The sequence below is a fragment of the Oryzias melastigma genome, linkage group LG15 (genome assembly GCF_002922805.2).
Source record: "Oryzias melastigma strain HK-1 linkage group LG15, ASM292280v2, whole genome shotgun sequence".
Taxonomy (NCBI): domain Eukaryota; kingdom Metazoa; phylum Chordata; class Actinopteri; order Beloniformes; family Adrianichthyidae; genus Oryzias; species Oryzias melastigma.
The window spans coordinates 19,447,516-19,468,517 of NC_050526.1; the positions used below are offsets into that span (position 1 = coordinate 19,447,516).

Below are 21,002 nucleotides of genomic sequence, written 5' to 3' on the forward strand. Positions count from 1 at the left end.
ACAATTTTCCAAATCTAGATAAGGGATGTGAGAAACAGGAAGTACACATTTGCAGGTAGTGTAAATGAAAAATAAAATTTAAATTTTTGAAGATATAGAAGACATCCCATGCAGGATAATATATGTTGTTCAACACAGTTAAAAATACGCACTTTATTTTAATACAGTGGAAAAGAAACACAAAGTCTTAAGAAATTGCCAGAAACTGATCCTAATATTGTTTTTTTTGTCGAAGGTCACGTCTTTTTTTAAAAACGATAACATGTCAAACTGTTTTCTCTTGTATTACACTCCCACTCTCATCGTCTCATCATATTTGATTAGCTGCCTCGAGCAGACTTGAATTGTTTCCTTTTGGATTTTTCTGTGTGCGTCAGAGTTGTGGTCCTGCTGGAATTGTTCACTTCCAGGAAGGCATACATCCTTGATGACGCTTGTGACTGTACCCACCAGCAGAGTTACAGGGGCAATATAAGACTCCCAAATGGGGAAAATAAAAGATGAATTTAGTCACATTTGGGTTAAGAATGTGGGGCTCGAATCTGCAAAAATTGCACATTTTGGTACTTTCATGCAGAAAGGTTGTTTGTGCGTGTGAAAAAAGGTAGTTATTGGCATAATTGAGGATTGCACTATGTAGCATTCAACCAAAGCTGGCATGGCTTTCGTTTTTTTAAGTCACATCACTATAAAAAAAATGTGGCTCAGGTCAACACCCACATTCTGTAACTGGATTTAAAAGCAACGAGAAAATTCCAAATGTTGCAGTTCCTAAAATGGCCACTGGAGGTTGGGTACAGAAGGGAACAAAACAATAAACAAAAAAATAAATGCTGTGAATATGGAGTTTTTAAGCAAGATTGTAATTTTTTTTTTTAGAGATCAATAAAAGTTATTTTTAGCTAAACTTATTTGTAAACTTAATTTCTAATTTTTTTTCTAATTTAAATAATTTTTCCCTCTGCGGATAAAAGTAAAATCAGTTAATTTTTTGGTTCTGAAATGTTTTCAAGTGAAGTACATACTCAAAATACCTTTGTAACCATCAGCCAATAAATATGTGAATAAATAAGAGTACATTTTGTACAAAATGTGGCTCTTTGTTATCATTTGAGATGAATTAAAGCAAATTATTTGCTAAATTTGACATTAAAAAATAGGAGTACTGCAGCCCAGTAACACCTTAGCACAAAATAAGTTTTGTTTTGATATAAAAACATTTCATGGTTGGTTGATATTGAATCAATAAAAATTAGCAGTCAAAATGTGTCTCGTATTGCCGGGAATGCTCCTACAGACTTGTCATATAGTGACTTTAGAAGTAAATTTCTAACAGTGTCTGAAACCATATATCTTTTTGAAATGACAGTATAATTTTATTATTCCCTCAGAAACTGTTTTTGTTGTATAGTAGTTCAAACTACTCACAACCTGACATTCACTGCATTGCATATCACTTTAAGTAGCTGTCTGGCTTTGGTATAAGGATGGCAATTTACATAGACTGTGGTTGAAGAAAAGTTTTATTATGTTTTAAATTCTAAGGTCGAGGTCACTCTGACTGCTTCTTTGAAAATGGAGATATGAATCCTCTATTGCACTTTTTGAACTAAAGTCTTTATATGATCTGCAAGAACAGAGCAATTAGTTTATTAGTTTTCACTAAAAAGAGCAAAGACATTTTATAAATCTATGTTTTGTTTTTTAAGCAAATAACACCATGACAACATGGATTTTTTTCCTCTGATTCTAGTTAGATTAAGCTATCATCCAGCTCCACACTGAATACCACTTTCCAAATCAACCACTTCAAATCTCCAAAAATTGGCAAAATAGAGCTGGCACCACTGATAAAAATTGTATTTGTGTGAGAAGTGGCTATGAGAACACTAAAACTGGGGGTGGAAGATTTAAAAAAAAAAAAAAATGACATACTTTTTCTTTTGCAGAACAAACCACTTGAACGAAGTGGATTTTTTAAAGTATCTGCTGCACAGACTAATTATAATCATAGCATTTTGTAGAGCTAATAGCCTGCATTTTTCTCTGTTTCAGATGGGAAGGTGGAGGTGACGAAGGAGAACTTGAAGCTCTGCACCATGGGGCCGGGAAAGGTGTTCGGAGAGCTGGCTATTCTCTACAACTGCACTCGGACAGCCACTGTCAAGAGTGAGTTTTCACAGACGCCTGTAAAATTTCCACATAAATATGTGCTATGGATGTCCACACGCTGCCCAGGTGACAAACCCGCATTCACCCCGTTGAAACCTGCTGGCTACGTGTGAAGGATCAGGGTCTTTCGGGATCATGTTGTCGCATGAGGAATAGGTTTGCAGGAAGGACACCGTGTTAGCATTGTTCGTGACCCGTGATCTAACGCCACCCATCACATCAAGTGTGTGTTTTTACAACACTTTAGTTAAGTGTCTTGCAAGACCCCCCAGTGAGCTGAATTTCAGGGTTTACTGCATCTGCTCTGTCATGTGTTAAAGCTTCGGCTTTGAAGGATGCACAGTGGGTGAGTAGGTGGTCTCTCAGCCAGCGATTTGAATAGTCAGCCTGACAAAGTCAAGAGAGGAAACTGAGGAAGGACAGAGCAGATGGTGGTTTACACACACGTGAGAGCTACTTAGATCATGTGTCAGGATGAAAAAGTCTGTTTTGGTGCATCAGGAAATGGGAAAGAGTTTAAAAAAATAGCAGAATAATGAAAAGACAAATGATGGGATGGTGTTCGGTCTGGTGGGTGAAAGATTTTTGATGAAAAATGAACGTAGGTGGGAATCTGGATTACGTTTGAAGAAAAGGACATGATGTACCATTGTTTCTGTATCATCTGCTGAGACATTTCCATATGTTTGGTATCTCTGCTTGGGAAGAAAATCAATACACGACCCAGATATCCACAGATGTGCAAAAGCGCAGTGGTTCCCTTGGGCGCAGAGACAAGGGCGAGTTGAAGTGTGAAGGAAGCAGGTCCGACAACTGCGTGACTGGAAGGTTCTGCTCTCTATGTTGACCGCTCTGAAGCCCTATGATCTCCTTCCTCAAACCAGCCAAACTGATGGGACTTCCAGCTCTTGTTTCTATGGCAACGACTAACCACAGGGAAATGAGCCAACTCTTACGGGATAAATTATTCTCTTTCCCACTGGCGACTGAGCGTCTGTCTTTTTTCTTTTGTGTATTAGTTTGCTCGCCTCCAACCCGTGTTCTTGTAGATACTTACATCAGAGCTGCGTAATAAAAACTCACGGACGGAACAAATGATGTAATTGTCTACATGGTCAGAAGTGTGTTTACAGCTTAGCGGGGTCTTTTGCACCGTCTCCAAGGATGGCTGCCTTCACTTTAACTCGTGTCGCTAGACACGACCGTACAGAGGATTTCAGCTGCCATCATGGCTATTAGAGGTGAGGTCTCTAATGGAAATCATGCAGCCTCTTGTGTGTACTGAGGTTTAGCTTCCAATCAAGCGGTTTAATTTGATCTGCGCCTTCTGCTTTAGAGCAGGATACATCCTCGGAGTGATTTTAATTACATTCCTTGGTGTCCTAAGTCATACGCATGAGTTATTACATCTTTAAAACTCAGATCGGAGACCCTTTGATGTCGACTTGTCAAGAGGTTCAACCTTAAACTGTGTCACCACCTCCATCGTTTGACCAAAAACACCATTCAGTCTCTGCTTCTTTTCTCTTAGTGGTTAAAAAGAAAATGTACGTGTCCAAGTTTCTAACAGACCAAATAATAAACTTTACTTGCAGTAATGAGTGCAGAATTTAATTTCTCTGTTTCTGTGGTGAACAAAGCTGTCTTTGAAGTATGCAGCTTAGCACCTTAATAAGCTGGTGTTTAGGCAAGCTTTACAACGACCTTTTTGCCGCTTGGTTTTTTTATGCAGCTTGTGTTTTATTTACACACAATAAGAGATTAACAGCAATAATGGGAAAGAGTTTCCAGCTCAATAAAACTCATGAAAGGGGCTTACTGTCAAATGTCAGAATGAGAGAAAATGAAGAAGACAAATCGTGGCACAATAGTGTCATTAATACGGAGAGAAAACAGACTCACTGGATTTGTGTGTGCGTATTCTTAATTTGTAACATAAATTTTGTTTATAACTGTATGTACTTGAAATTGCGTATTCACATGTAAACTCAAATATCACAATACACTTTAGGCACTCACAACTTGAAATTACACCAAATTAAAACGAACTAGGAATTCAAAATTTAAAGATATGTGTGTTTACAAAGCTTTAAATAGTGCAATCCCCTGATACACAAAGACAAAACCACAGTTAAACAGAAATCAGAGTTACAAGTGCATGAGGGGTTATGAGACTCCTTTCAAGTCTCCAGATTTCTGTGTAGATGATGCATTTAAATGCTGCTAGAATGCTGGATGATCAGAGTTTTCTTTTTAGCCATTTTAAACTTAGATTGTGAATAATATCTAGTAAAAAAATGATATTTATCCCACTTTCTTAAACAGATTTGCCCTGATAATTAAGATTTTAAGAAAAAACAGTCTAAATATGAGTTTTTACAACTGTCACAAACGGGCAGACGGCTGGTTCCACTTGCACCAGGTTTATTACATTTAAGAGTCCATAAAGCTAGAGCAGGGTCAGACAGGCAGAGACCAATCATTAGCATCCAAGAAGATCAAGAATAATCCAAAAATAGAGCTGCCATGATAGACTAATCGACCAATAAAATAGTCGATAACTAATTTAATACTCGATTAGTCGTTATTTTTTATTATGAGAGTTAGTAAAGTTGAAAGTTATAATGGGATTATGTGAGCTTTTGGGACTATTTTGGCATTTATTTTACTTTTTTAGACAATTTTGGAGTTAAGATAATATTTCAGCTACATGCTAGCTATTTTGGCTAATCTAGGATTTTTTCTGTTCTTTAGGCTAATTTGGAGTTTAGCTAAAATTTCAGATGCATGCTAGCTATTTTAGCTAATTTAGGATTTTTTTTCTGTTTTTTAGGCTAATTTGGCATTAAACTATATTTTAGCTGGCTATCAGCTTCAGTGTTTTCAGCTATTAGCTTCAGCGATTTCAGCTATCATCACTAGCATCTTCAGCGGGAAAATTCAGCTGACAGCATTCACAGAGTAGTCAGGGTCCAGGTGAAGGTCAGGTCAGGCAGCAAGCAAACAGATGAAGTAGGGTCAGAAACAGATGATCAGGTCCAGAATGAAACGCTCAGTAATGCAGGCAAGGTGGCACTAAACAATACTTCACACAAATTGAGGCTCTGTGTCCTGCTTAAGAAGCAGGTGGGTGATTGTCAGATTGGTGTCAGGTGAGTTAGAACTCTGGGGGCTAGTCCTGCTGTTTTTTTTTTTTAAGTTTTCCACAACTCTCCCTCTCGGCACCACCATCCCCGACAATGTTTAAGAAAATGGGAAAATGGCAAGTTTTTCTGTTTGTAAACCTACGTAGTAACATTTAACAGTAATATTTTTGGCCATTTAGCCTGTTGCGTAGATTTACAAATGGCACCCTATATATTTAGTGGCTGAAAAGAAAACTCTAATGACCCAGCATTCAAACAGCATTTAAACACATCATCTACTCACAAATCTGGAGCCATTAAAGGAGCCCTTGTGTCCTTGTAACTGTGATTGTAGATGTGGTTTTGTCTGTGTGCATCAGACAATTGGTGCACAATAAATATGTGTATGCGTGGGAGCCATTTTGAATTTGAAGTTAGATTTAAGCTGATTTAATTTCAAGTTGTCCGCTCCTAAAATGTATTTTGTTTGTTTTTTGATATCCAAGTATACATGTGAATACACAACTGCTAGTACACATGATTAAGCAGAAAACGTATTGTTTCAGTTACAAATCAAGAATTACATACACACAAATCCAGTGAGATTATTTTCTCTCCATAGTATTACAACAGTGTAAAATCCTTAAAATGATCAAAACTTCTGTTGTGGTCACAGATGAAGCACAAAAACACATAAAAACGATGGATTTTTTTGGTAATTAAACTTATTTTAATGTCTTCATGTGATTGAAGTAAAAAACACTTAACAGTGGAAGGCTTTGCAAATGGGTGTTGTCTCTTCCAGCCTTCGTGTAATTGAGCGGCGCTATGTCGACGAATTACAGAGATAAGACCAAATTGTTCATTCATTAAGTTTAAGAATTCGAAGCAATTCTTACATTTTGGTGAACGCACGTTCCTCTGGGACAGAGAGCATTGAGAAAATGACATTCCTGCCATCTCCTTTTATCCTCTCGGCGATTTTCTGTGTGGCCGCTCTTCTGTTGTCTCCCAAAAGAAATAGATCCTCTAAAGTAAGTTACATGCCAAGAAGCACTTACTCCAGTGCAGAGCCCCAAGCAACTTCTTCCAATCAATATGTTATGTTTAGTTTCCAGATACAGGGACTTAAGTGAGGAGCTAAGGCTTTATTAGGGATGTGGTAAATTACTTCAGATTTACTTTTGATGGAAGACTACCTTTAAATAAAAAAAAAAAAAAGAAAAGAAATATTTTCTGCATCAAATCCATACCACCTCATTTTCGTGTGTTGGAGAGATGCTGGCCAAGGAGGTGTGAGAGACAAAACAGAAAGATGATGAAAGGACAGCAATGAAAGAAAAATGAGGGAGGGACCTCCGGGGACTGCAGACAAAATAAAAACAATTTTGTCCACAGACAAGAGATGAGGACAGTGACATTTTGGTAGAGAAAAAAAAAATATTCTTGCAGCATCAAAATGTCAATGTATATTGAAGACCAAGACAGCCCGTTAGAATATCATGGCACTGCATAAAACAGTGCCGAAATGGGAAATGAAAAATTCATTGCACCACATGAAAATGGCAGAAAAGCGATATTGTCACACCGATGTTGTGATTTTATGAAGACCCATTATTTGGATTTTATTAGACAGTCATACGCTTCAGAATCACAACTCAATAACAGAACAAGGATATCACCACACTGGAGATACTGCAACAAATTTGGTTTGACATATTTGCCTGGAAAGTGCCTCCAGCACAAAAATGCTTCATTGATTGTTTGGCTTTAAGATGGTTTGTTCTGCAAAGTGGAAGGGTAGTGTGTTGTGTTTAGCTTCATTCAAAAATTAGTCAATAGCAAAACATTTGATGTTTTTAAAGTTCCACTCCAGTCATCTTTTGGTGTTTAGTAAAAGCGTTCCCATTGTTTTTTTTAATTATGGTTATGCCGTTTTTAGCTAAATAAATATAAAATAGTTTCATTTGAGTGACAGTAGTTCATCAGAAATTACCCTCTCAGTTTACCCTCATTTCCCATCATCCCTTTGTTCACACTGAGCAGTATTGAGGCTATCTAGCCGTTCAGTTTTAAGCTCAGACGAGAAAAATTAAAACATTATTGTATCTATTTGTCTGCAAACGGATGGATTGGAATGAAGCGAAAAAATATATAATTTTTCGCCTTCTCCTGATTGGCCACAATTTGAATAAAGGAATACTCAGAAATGCGGTATTAATCTTAATTTTCACTCTGTATGTCCATCTTCAGTAAAATGCAACAAAAACATGTTAGAAACACCAAAAGCCTGATGTTCTTTAGAGTGGGTCTACACTGTAAAACGCTTCACTGTAATTTTATAGGATTTCTCTGGCAGCAAATTCGTCAGTAAAATCCTGTACGTTTTTTTTACATGAGTTTACTGTAAAAAAATAGCAACAATAGAGTATTGTAATTTTCTTTAAACTTTTTCACAGTATTTTAAATTTAGAGTACATCACTGTAAACATTTGTCAACTCTTACAATCGATCTTAGTATCAATAGTATCAATACCACGGTGAAGTATCGATACTAGTGTGAGAAGATCAATACTTTCGTCAGTTTTTTTTTTCAATAAATTTATCATCCATCTGTATGCAGTGCTGTTAGAATGGGGAAAAAAATGTGAGTTTAAACCCACCTAATTTGTGCATGCTTTTCTTCACATGGGTGCGCTCTGAACCCCAGACGTTTACATTTAAATGTAAGTTGCACCAAAGTTATAAAACTGATGTTATGAATATTTATCCACTGGAAGCAACGCGCTAAAGCTAGCGGACCGGCGGCGATTTTTGGTGATGTCATCAAACGAAAGTGCCCTCCGAAATATGAGACACTGTTTTTTATAACTCTTTGTTTGGAGGGCTAAATGAAAGAAAGAATTCCTATTGGGCCTAACATTTAAACTTTTACCCCTATAATGCATCTCTGCTATTTCCTGGGAAAAACATCAACAAAAAATAAATAAGAGTTTGCAGCTGCCAAACTGACCTAAACCGGCTGGGAGACAAATTAAACATTTCCGGAATGTTCTTGAGCAGTTAATTTTTTAATAAAATCGCACGTCTTTATTTTTCCACGATGCTTAGCTGTTTATAGTAAGTTCCTATAAATCACAGAATGTTAACATACAGTATGGTTACGTATAACTTTTAAAACAACTGAATATTGTCAGATTTTCTTAGAGTGTGCATTGCGATTCTTACATTAAAAAGATAAAAATAGCAGAATACTGTACAATTTTCTCCCTGTTTTCATTGTGATTCACAGTATGATACTTTTAAAAATGAAAACAGTACAATACTGTTAATATTGTTGAAATTTCACACTAATTTTACATCAAGGCCTTACAGTTTTATCTGAAATAAAATGCCACCAAGTCAAATTCAGTTTTACCTTGAATCAAACGCTATTCAAGACACTTTTCTATATTTTTAAAGGTCACTTCAACTGTATGACACAAATAGATCTGAAAACATAATTTGACAATCTTAAGGAAATATTCTCTGCATGTTTCTAGCACCTTCCACACTATGTTCACCCAAATGCACACAGATGACTCTGTAGTCCTTCATGGAGCAAACTGCTTTGCTAAGCATTATGTTTGCAAAACGTATTGGGTGTTAAAATCAGGAAAGCAGAGAGCGACAATCAGGCCTGCTGGAACCCAGCATCACAACAAATCAAGCGTTCGCCATTTGGGGGAGCGGCGGCGGTTTGTGCTACATCATGCATGCCAGAGATAACAGCACTTCACTTCTGCAACACGTGAAACGTCAAAGCACTGCATAGGCAGAAAAGAAAAAAAAGAAAAAACATTTGTGTAGCCAGACTGTGTCTAAATGACTGTCAGGAATCTGGGCGGCTTTATTTCAGAGGAATTTCCGTCTCTGCTGCCACTACTAACATAATAGGAGAGACGGATTGTCTGCAAGCTCCATCTAAATGAGAGTGATGTAAAAAGCTTGTGTCAGTCATCTTTGACGAAAGGCAGCGCTGAGTAGGGATCATATCTCAAGCACATGAAGGCTTTTACGTCTGAATGGATTATAAGGGCTTGTAAAATATCAAAATTTGATGAATCGGGGAGAATTTAAAACCAGAGTCAGGTGAGCTTTGGGCAGGGAGAGTTAAAAAAAAAGAAAAAAAAAGACGGCTAATGCACTGCTGGGGATTTCCCAGCAGAGGACATGCATTTGCACACACATGCTGAATGCCTGTGAGTCTGCATTATTCACCATCGCTTAAAATAGATATGGTATTCATAGATATTTCTGCACGGGTCAGTCAGAATTGACAAAACATTTATTTCTAATAAAGTTCAAAACTCGCTAAGTGAATGAGTCTTTAACTGAATTTTCTTTATAATCGGATTTAGAAAAAAGCTGCGTAACAGATTTGGCAGATTTTGGTCAATTAAGGCATGATAAAATAGAAGAAAATGACTCAATTTCACCGACTGTAATCACTGTTCAAATCAAAGACGGAGTTAATTATGGTGTTATCAGTTTGAGTTATTTCACACATCCACAAAGTAGCGAAGAGATTCATTGTTTTGACAGTTTCTTTTCTGCCCAGCAGTTTCCACCACTTTATCTCTGGAACGATTTCAGCCGAGAGGCAAGACTCAGTTTTGCTTGTCAAGTTTCTTGACTGTACTTCCGATTCCCAAGTGAGGAGAATGTGTACCCATGCAGACACTTCCACAGAGTCCTTGGGAAGATTGTAAATATGCTGGAATTTCATTTCCACTTATTCATCAATACTCTTTTCAATCTTGATTTCATGGCATGACATTGACATGCTGCCAAAATAACCCTAAAGAGGTCAAGGATAATCTAAAATATTTACAGTTTGCACTTCAGGTTGAATTCTAAATCTCAAATGATGAAGAATATATAAATTTTACTTTCCATTAAGCTGTCCATATATTGTATTCAATCTAATCTGCTGCACAGGATGTATTTTTCATTACCTGAAATAGTTAACTTGGTTATTTGTAAAGCATATGCATTCATTTTACTCTCATTTCTTTTCTTACCTGTTCAGCCATTTTCTTTAATTCAATTTTAGGTACAGTTCATAACAGGGCAGGGCATAATGGCCTATTGTATACTAATGAATGGAAAATATTGCAGAAAAATACAATTATAAATAAATTAAAGCAAAGTACAGCATCAGGGGGTTAAAAAAAACAAACAAAAAAATTATGGATTGTTAGTTTATCTCTGGATCAATCAATCTATTCATATTTTCACTTTATCAAAGATACATCAGTCTCTATATTGTGTTGGTCTCATGGACCTTATTTTAACATATCTTTCTAAAACACATTTAAATCTAATAAATCAGTTAATATAAATATAGCTAAAATGTAAACACACAAAGCCTGTTACCTGCCTGTTTTTAAACTGATCCAAAAACAAGCAAATATAGTTAAATTTGTTGTGAAAAAAATGTTATTTAATTGGTCAATTAATTTGATCCTGTTGTAATATATTACCTCTCCATGTTTATAAAAATGATTTTTTAATCTGCAGTTGTTTAGGTACAGATTTCAGGAAAATATTCCCAAAAACAACATACTGTGTAATAGTGCTGGGCAATATGACAACGCACATAGTGTGGGGGATAGAAAAGTCTATAATGAGCTATTTCTATTCTGTCATTTTTTTTATTGTTGAACTTTTGTGCAAAAATGTGTTTTCCTACTAGGAAACTTGAAACTTTTCTGCACTTTAAAAAAAGTTTCTCATTTGTAACTATTTAGTTATGTTACTTGAAAAGTGACATGATAAAAATGACATTTTTATCCATTTTTATTTCATAGAATAACTGAAATTGTACTTTATTGTGGCATATCATGATATATATTGGTATTGTGATATAAAATAATTTAAATTTCTATATTGCCCACCACTACTCTGTAGTACAATTTTCTTAGAAACTTTCTGCTTAGAAATCCTTAGCTTTTATTCTTTAAATGTATTATTTATTTAAAATTGAAAATATAACACCACAATGTTGATTAGTTATGTTTTAATATTAAGTTTCAAACACATAAATCTAAAATCATTTTCCTTGAAAAAAATCTTTATTACAGACTTCCCTTTCCAGAGTCCTACATTGATTTTAGCAAACAAGTTAGAAAACCTGAGATCACTTGCTTTTCACTGCTGACAAATAATGAGCCATGCTTTTAGCACCTCTAAGGTGGCCATCTTTCACTCTCTGGCAGAACTTGAGGTTGTCTTGGTCCCGAGTTGCTCTTTAGGTAAAATCCACTAGAAAAGAAAAGTCCGAGGACTTCTAGCTCATAACATGAGAATGTCAAAGGCTGTCAACCTCTGAGCCCCAGACCAACACTGGATAGAGACTTGATAGATCTGTAATAATAAAAATGTAGCCATGCTCAAAAGGTCTACACAATAAATCCCAAATGTGTCGTTATTGTGATATCAGCTTGTGCGATATGTGTAACGCAAAAGATGACGTAAACTGCAAAAAATATTGATCACTTATATTGTACATTGCAAGTTTTCCACATATCATGCAACCCTAATGCTCAATCTAGAACTCTTGAAAGTCACAATTATTTAAAACAAATGTTAAAAAAATCTGTAAAAAGTCATCTTTTTCAACACCAGGTTGCCAGGTTGTGCAGCTAAAAAGGAAACTTGAATAATAAAATGTTGCAAATCAATGGGGCAACCAAATAAATGTGGAAACAAATGCTGGATTAGATTTAAACAAACACACCAAAAACTCCCCTCAAGAACTACAAACTAATTGGTCAACCCTAATAAAAGCATGTCATTGCATACCTTTTGTATGTTTAGCTGAAACTAGAACTGATGTGAAAGCAGCTTTATAGGAAGTACATAGAGTTCATCCTGCTGGTGTGTGCGCTGGAACCTTGGAGGGTCTCTGAGGTAAACCCCACTGTCTGCCTTCAAAATATAGCGAAAAATGCCCTTCACACCTCATAAACTGACAAACCAGTGAACACTAGGTTGCTGTGTTATCGTCAAGGCCTATGACACTCAGATATAGCAGCTATGTCCACTTAATAGTGGAGAAGGATAGACTGTTTCCCAAGAGTTCCTGCAGAAATGACTGAAGCCACAGGGCTTTTGAGAAAAACCACTTCAGCATTTATGCATCAGTTTTTAAATGCACGCTTTTTGCCCGAGTACCAAAAAAAGCATAGAATACGCTTCTGCACTTTGGTTCGTGTTAACATTTTGTGGTTGTCCCATTCAACCTCACACAGCCCTGACTTGTGGAGCTGTAGTTTCTGAGTGGAGAGATAGAAATGTATCCGCAAAAGCCACAGCAGTTTTTTTTTTTTTTTTTTTACACATTTCTTTTATCTTTTATATAATACATTTTTCGCAGATGGATCTGTGTGTATAAAATTAACATTTCATTAGAGTTTATTTTGGTTCGGCACATTTTCAATGCTTCTTCCTATACAGGAACCTGACCTCCTGATTTCACTGACAGAACATAAGCAACAGCTGGAGCATTATACTGAAGACCCCTTTTGTAATCGTTCTTATGACAGAATGATAGCTTAACCGTATAAGCTTCCTTCCGCTGGGAGTGAGCAAACAGTTATCTTTATAATCAGTCTGAGAGCAGAGAGTGTGCACATGAGGATGTGTTGATGTGTGAGGCTGTGTGCAGGAGACGGTGTCTGCACAATATAGGAATAACCCTGTTTTCAGTCAGTGAGTCTTGTTTGGAGGGAAAGAATAAGGTTGCTGTACAAAGAAACAGGAAAACTGTTGAACTGTTGTGTTAAAGGCACAACTTGGTTCAACTTTTTTTTAATTGGAAAGTGGAAAAACAGCAAAAACTGCTCTATAGGCCTTTTCGGTTCTACTAGAATCTATTAAGTTGGTCTAGCTCTGAACAAACTAAGGGATTCTTCGCTTCGAGAAATGACTGATGACAATAATGGATTGGATTCTTCTGCGCTTTTCCAGATGCTCAAAGCACTTACAATGTGTATCCATTTTTCACTTGGTGATGGTAAGCAACTGATGTAGCCAAAGCTGCCCTGGGGCAGACTGATGGAGGCGTGGCTGACCATTTATAGGCATTCACACACAAGTGGAGCCACACTGGAGGCAGGGAGGGTGAAGTGTCTTGCCCAAAGACACAACAGCTAACTGGGGGTAACGGAGATCAAACCGCTGACCCTTTGATCATTGATCGACCCGCTCAACCACAGAAGAAGGAGAAAATCATTTCTGTAACTGCATTTTAAAAACCACTTTCTTTGAAATTGATTTTAGGTATTAAGACAACGATCCATGTACACTCACTGGCCACTTTATTAGGTACACCTTGGTAGTACTGGGTTGGACCCCCTTTTTGCCTTTAGAACTACCTTAAACCTTGGTGGCATAGATTCAACAAGGCACTGGAAACATTTCTCTGAGAGTTTGGTTCTGTAACCCATCTGCCTCAAACTTTGATGTGTTATACATTTAGAGGTGCTCTTCTGCAGACCTTGGTTGTAACCAGTGGTTATTGAGTTACTGTTGCCTTTCTATCAGCTTGAACCAGTATGGCCATTCTCCCCTGACATGCATTTCTGCCCACAGAACTGCCGTTCACTGGATATTTTCTCTTTTTCTGACCATTCTCTGTGAAACCTTAAAGATAGTTGTGGGTGAAAATCCCAGTATAGCAGCAGTTTCTGAAATACTCAGACCAGCACATCTGGCACCAACAACTATTCAAAGTCACTTAAATCTACTTTCTTTCTCATTTTGATGTTCAGTTTGAATAGCAACAGATCATCTTGACTATGTCTATATACCTAAATGCATTGAGTTCCTGTCATGTAATTGACTGATTAGAAATTTGCTTTAACCAGCAGTTGGACAGGTGTACCCAATAAAGTGGCCAGTGAACGTACTTTGCAATGACGGTGTGCTGTGGCAAAAATTGTTCTATATTTATTTTACTTTATTTAAAGAACACAAATGGAGATAACAAAAAATACAATGACCAAAATGACTACATAATGAGCATCTAAAGGTATATTTACATGCACACTTGTACAGATACTGTGGGTTTTTGGGTAGTTACAGCCAGATGGTCATTATGGTGGGCAAAAAAATGATAAAGCTATATGATATACCTTCATCTAAACTATCATCTTATATAAGTGTTTGTTAGACCTATCACTCAACATACCCGTAGAAAGGAATGTGCACAATCTCTTTGGACGCACGGAACAAGTGATGTTCCAGTTGCATGCCCTGGCTTTGCCTAATTTTTACCCACAGACAGCCTCTATGTTGGTGTATGACTAAGCTAGTAAGGAAATATGATTGAGTTCCAATAATAAGCATAATTCTGTTTTGTCAAATAAAAGCTTCAGATTAAATGAAGACTTCTAGAATAGGAGGGGAATATACTTCAATTGAACATGGCCTAAGTATAATTTTAAATATAAATGTTAATAATACTGTGCTGACACAGATGCCCCTGCCACCTTTGTTTGACTTTTCATTCTAATATTTAATGCATTTTAATGCACAATCCATAATAAAGGATATTAAATTGGATGTGTATAAATTATCCTGGAAGTAGCTTATTTAAAAAGCTCAGTGAAAAAGAACAGATCCAGCAAATGAGAAAAAAAAAAAAATCAGAGATGTACCTGTTGGAATGTGAAGCACATAGATTAAGTCCCCTGGACCAAAGGTTGATTTACGTGACTCGATTGATGGAAGTTCACATTAATCCACAAATCAAGTTTAACAAGAACCAAATACATGTCGTTCCCTGTTTGACAGTCTTCCGGCTTCGCAGATCTCACCCTAATTAAAGGTTTAACCAAGCGATGGGGTGATTGGAGAGACATGCAAACACATTAAAAGATGATCATGCAAAAAAAAAAAAAAAAAATGAAAGCAATTGCAAATGGGCTGCAAAGTTGATTCAGGCCGACAGACAAGCAATTAGACAAGCCGAGAAATGGAGGTAATGCCAGTAACTACATTTGGACCGTGCACAGTGAGAGGGATTACCAGTAATTGCTCAAAAGAAAAAGTGGCATCTGTTGTTTTGAGTGATGTTCTGACTAAAGACGTCCAGAAATGTCCCTGTTTTTGAGCGTGCAGTTTGGAAAAGTCACACACTTGCACCAAGAGAGATATTCCTGGACAAGTACAGAAATCCTGAAGACAGAGACAACAAAACAGAAAGAATGGCTTTGTCAGATAGAATTCCAGAGGGAACATCTGGGGGGAAAATCAGCTCTGTTTCCAGGGCTGCCATGGCAACACCATTGGCAGTGTGAGATCCGAGATGGTGGTAACACAGTGAGGGTACCAGTGTGCTACCACCCTGATGTTTGGAGTTACTGTATTAGTCATCTAAGGTTCATTAAAAGTATTCTCATGATTCATCTGCTTCTACAACTTGATAAATTTGCCTTTTTAATTGGGATGTGGGTGTGGGTTTTATGGAGTTGGACTGAAGATGAGCCCCCGCTGTTGATGGTTGGAGCACAGGTGTGCGCCAGAAGCTATTCACTCTGCCGAGGCTCAAGACAGCTTAAAGGTTAACACCCACGGAAGTAGCTTTAGACAGCAGCTGCACCTGCAGGCATGTTTTCAAACAAGCCTGCAGGTGCAGATGCTTTTCTTAGACCTCCTTATGCGACGGTTAAAATGCACAGGAATGTTCTATCTCATTGGAAATTGCAAATAGTTGAGAAAATTTATGTGCATACAAGCGTCTTCCCACCTGGTATTCATTATCTCTGAAACATTTACAGTGCTACTTTTGAAAGCAAAGAGGCAGAGCGCCGTTCTGGGAGTCACGGAAACAAACATGGCTCCCTAATTGACCGTTTAAAGTTATGAATGAAAGGTTATTGCTAGAGATGTGCAAAACAAATAGAAAATAGTTGACACCACAATGGTATAACTATAAAAAAGAGGGAATACAAAGGTACAGTATAAAAAAAAATCTGAATTCTATCTTTTTATAGTATAAATCTTAGCTAAAGATTGAAAATAACATGAAAAACATCAATGTTTGACTCTATTGGTTAAGGGGTGGGGGTTGGGGTTGGTTATGTCTGAGAAAAAGGTGCGGGGTTCTATATTTTCACATTATTTTGCTTGTTTTTTATATTATTTGTTTTGGTGTGAAGCATTTTGTGTTAAGTATGAAAAGTGCTTCATAAATAACATTTTTGACAAAAAGTACAAGCTCCAGCATACCAGCAAATCATGAAAAAGTTTCAATAGGTCATTTCATAAATTCATTAATATCTTGTTAAATCAAAACATTACTATATACCTCATCTGATATAGTTCTTCAACTAACTGATCACGTCCTCCCACACTCTGTGCCTCTATGTTGCCATTCCTCAAATGACCACAGGGGGCTGGTTTCAGAAGGAAGCATTTTCCCATTAACTCCAATGTTAAAAAGGCCAACTTTAAACCAAAAAATGTTTTCATCTTCTCCTGATTCACCCCACTTTGAATAAAGACATACTCAGAAATGCTGTTTTAATCTTAAATTATTTTAAATATGTGTTCCATCAAGAAAAAAAATGCTACAAGAACTTGTTAAAAAAAATGCTTATAAAATGTGTTTAAAAATTAGTGTCAAAGAGGATAAATAAAGTGCATACTTTTCACAGTTAAATGGGGAATTACAGTGGTAATAAAACAGTTTTATGAGCCACAGCAATCAGAGACCAATTCTGCATTTATCATTTATATGTTTCCAAATTGGTTCACATTAACTAATTATGAGGCACTAAAGTAAAAGTAGGGCTTATCTTTCATCCCAGCAGGAAGGACAGGAACCAAAATGTGTTTCATGTTCTGCAGTGAGTACAAACACAAGCTGACAAAGACACAGCACAAAGTTTCAACTGATTGCAACAGACAGCACCTTTTATTTGCAAATAGCCATTAACCGTACAACAATCACAGTTGTCCCTTTGTGTGGACAACCGTGAATTAACTATTCAGTTTTTTGCTTGCACAGAAAACTTTAAAAAGATTACTAGTGGTTGTCAGTTTTGAAGTGTTTCTGCAATTGTTTATGGTTTTTTCAGCTGCTTTAAGATAGAGTTAGACAGGGAAACAACAGAGCTAATACAATATAAGAAATATCTTTACTGGTCTGGTGGATCGATGCTCCGCTACTATGACCTAACGCGAAGCTTTCCACTAATGCACAAGTACAGAATAAATCCCGAGAATTCTGCTTAATTAAACTGTTTCATTTCAACTTATTTCCTCTGAACAAATGATAATTTAAATGTAAATATGTAAAACTGTCATTGAGTAGCTTAAAGTAAATATAGTGAAAAGAGTCACCTGACAAACTTAAAGTCCTCACAATAATAAACAATTAAAAAGGATTTCTTTATAATTAAAAAAAAAGAAAAATGTTTTTTTTAGAGAGGGAGGCCAACATTTTGTGGACAAGCTAGTATAAAAGTACATGAAAAATATATTTCAACCCATTCTTGGATCCCTTCTATCAATATAGCCTATGTTAAAACACGTAAAATTGCCTAAATTGTTTTAATTACATCAACATGTTATAAAATAATGTTAACAATTTATGTATGTACACTTCATTAATTAAGGCACAGGTACTATACAGGAAAAACATATGTTTATGTTTATATATTTAATGTCAACTTAAAAAAAATAATATTGAGCATCCAGCCTTCACTCTTACTTAATGTTTATACTTATGCATTTAAACTTAACAGCCTGGTCAAATATTCAAAAAATACTAAAAACATTTATTATTGTGGGTCTAAATCCTATTGTTTTAACATAAAAGGGTAAATAAATAGGTTTTAAAAGCTCATGGTGTTTAAAACCTTATTGAAAAAGGGTTGTAAGAAATATATTAAAGATGTTAAAATATTTTTTGCTTATTTACTTTTATTCATCAACTAAACTATACTTAGTTCCATTTTTGTGTTTGTGGCAGTACACGTTTTGAACCACTACTATTTAAAGCAATGCAACCAGTTTTGTGTTTAAATTAGTTAAACTTTTTTGAAAGGACTTTTCAATGAAATGCTTTTTTTCCTTTAAAATAAAACATTCATTTCTATGTATTAATGTTAAAAGATTCTGTTTGTGTGAAGTGTTGTTTGTTTTGTTGACTTGTCTGTTGTTCCTCTGCATCTTCGTCACGCGCACAGCTGTGAATCGTTTCTAATCATCACAGCTGTTTCTGTTTGTGCTAATTAGGACCTCAGTCTTTATAGGTCTCCAGTTTGAGGTGCTACTTGTTTGTCACCTTTCTATCAGCCTTATTGATTTCTTTTTTGCCATGTTACTTTCTTCATGTGTTGTGCGAAGATATTGAAATTAGCATGTAGGATATATGAAACACAGAAATGAGGAAAAGCAGCAGTAAAGTGCATTAATTTTGAACCATACCTGGGTTAGAAAGAGTTCAACAATCTTAAAACATGACTTGGGGGGGGGGGAGGTTAAAGAGTACATATTTATCTGGCTAAAAAAACCACTGTTACTTTTGAACTTTTAATATGTCATAAAGTGTTATTTAGGAAATTAACATTTAGATGCCAGTGAAGATGCTTGGTGTTTAACTGCTGAGGGCATTTCAGAAATGGATTCCAGTCACCAAGGAATCAACAAATGTCAAAGAACAAACATTAGCATATAAGATAAATGTAATATTGTCTAAAGCATTAGTTTAATCTGTGTGTTCACAGATGGAACGTGTCTATAGCTGCTCATGTGGCTACTGTTTATATGATTATCCATTTTCTTGCACACAGACCAGCTTTCTCATGGGCTCCATAAAACTGTAGGACTCCTGCAGCCTAAAGAGGCTTCTTGTCATAAGAATTTGGAATTGATTATTAAAATAAAAAAAAAAGTGCATGCACAAATCACATTCCCACACAGCAATGACTGTTCTCTGCTGGCATGCAGACAGTCACGCACACTCAGACAGGAGCGTGTGTTTATCACACAGTGGCAAAGCAGTGGGGGATTACATTCTACTGTGTCCCCTCGTTATTTTGGGGTGAATTGATTTGATTTCGTTTTTTCTTACCCTTAGCAGGATGGAAACATCTGTGCTGAGTGGAAGATGATATTATTATAAAGTAATTCTTTTGTTAGCTGTTATTTTAATGATTTACTTTCCCCATGTCACTCTGGGGGGAAAAAAAAGAAAAAAAAAAACACTGATTTTTCAACCTCTTTATTTTTTTGCCTAACAAATGAGGAATTCTGGATACAAGTCAGGAGTTTGAATTATGAAGAAATGCAGAGGAAGTGCCACCTGATACAACCTGGTCCAGAACCTAAAAATAGCGCCTTGCCGATGAATAACAAACGCATCTCCCCTTCTCCATTTGATTTTCTGGTTGAGCAAACTGAAATTCATCAGGATGTGTGGAAAACACTCTTTTTGTTGACAGACTCTAATGTTGAGGACAACAAGCAATTAAAATTTATCTCACAAACCACCGAGAGAGCAATTTATACCGAGAAAGGTAATTTTCTATTAGCGGTGACAAAGCGCACAGAACGGAAGGAAAAGATGTTTTCTGTGCTCGACACTGCGGCGGTGGCCCTTATCGCGGTCGTCACCAGTGCGGTACTTGCATCATACTGCCATGAAATTAAATCTCTTAAAATAAAATAAAAAAAGAGGAGCAGGGATGAATGCATTTTAATGAAAAATGTAGTGAGAGCAGCATTTATTGATGGGTAAATTAGCTGTTGAAAGTTGCCAGACCTTTATAATCCAATTCTGCCAACGTTATTGGAGTTGATGCTCTCTTGTAAATCTGAATTTACTCATTGTATAGATGAAAATGTGGTGGTACTTAGTAAAAATTCAATTTGGCTTTGGTTGTTAATGATTTGTCTTAATAATATTAGCATCTGTGCAAGTATTTCTTTTCAAACTGAACACATTCTGTACAGCGCACATTATACTCTCACTTCCGCTACTTCTTATAGGATGATGTCTGTTCAGATCCTTTCAATAGTTTTGATTTTTATATAATTTAACAAGATTAAAAAAGGCTTTTTGTAGTGGTTTTCCATAAATGCTCTGATTCTGTGCAGCTTTATGAAAGGCTTTTGAAACAAAAGATCATGGTTCTTGATCCTTGAGTTTGGAAACTTGGTCTGTTCTCTGCATTGCCTGAAATATTATCAAATTACATTTGATGCATACATTCACCGCCCCATTTAGGATCAATTGGATTGACATCCGACATTCATTTAGGTTGTCTGCTTGCGCCAAAACAAGGTTAACATTTGTACATTACATTAACATTTTAGAGTAACTGTTCGGGGGATTTTTTGTGACATTTATGGCCGACTCTTGTGTCTCACAGAGCATGTAATGTAATACCTTACCCCAACCTGTATGAGACATTCTGCAGTTGAGGTTTTATTTTGTCCCATCTTTGCTTTGTCGCTAAACCTTTAAATCTTCTGCTTAAGTACACATTAACATTTAGCAAAAAATGTGTTTATGGATGCTATATTTATTTATGTTTTGTAGATTATGTTTTATTCACAAAAGTATAATACAACTTTATATTTCAGACTTTTTTCCCACATTTTTACCTAAATATTTGAAATTAAGAACCTTAAATAATGTGTTTTTTA

General features: G+C 36.2%; 1 protein-coding gene across 2 annotated transcripts in view; it reads left to right on the forward strand.

Annotated features, from left to right (window-relative positions):
- Positions 1–21,002, forward strand: part of prkg1b (protein kinase cGMP-dependent 1b) — a 108,049-nt gene that overhangs the window by 36,025 nt on the left and 51,022 nt on the right. For both annotated transcript variants that reach the window (XM_024297554.2, XM_024297553.1), the window contains exon 3: positions 2,056–2,169. In XM_024297554.2, the coding sequence (XP_024153322.1) occupies positions 2,056–2,169 (114 nt within the window). The remainder of the gene's footprint in view (positions 1–2,055; positions 2,170–21,002) is intronic.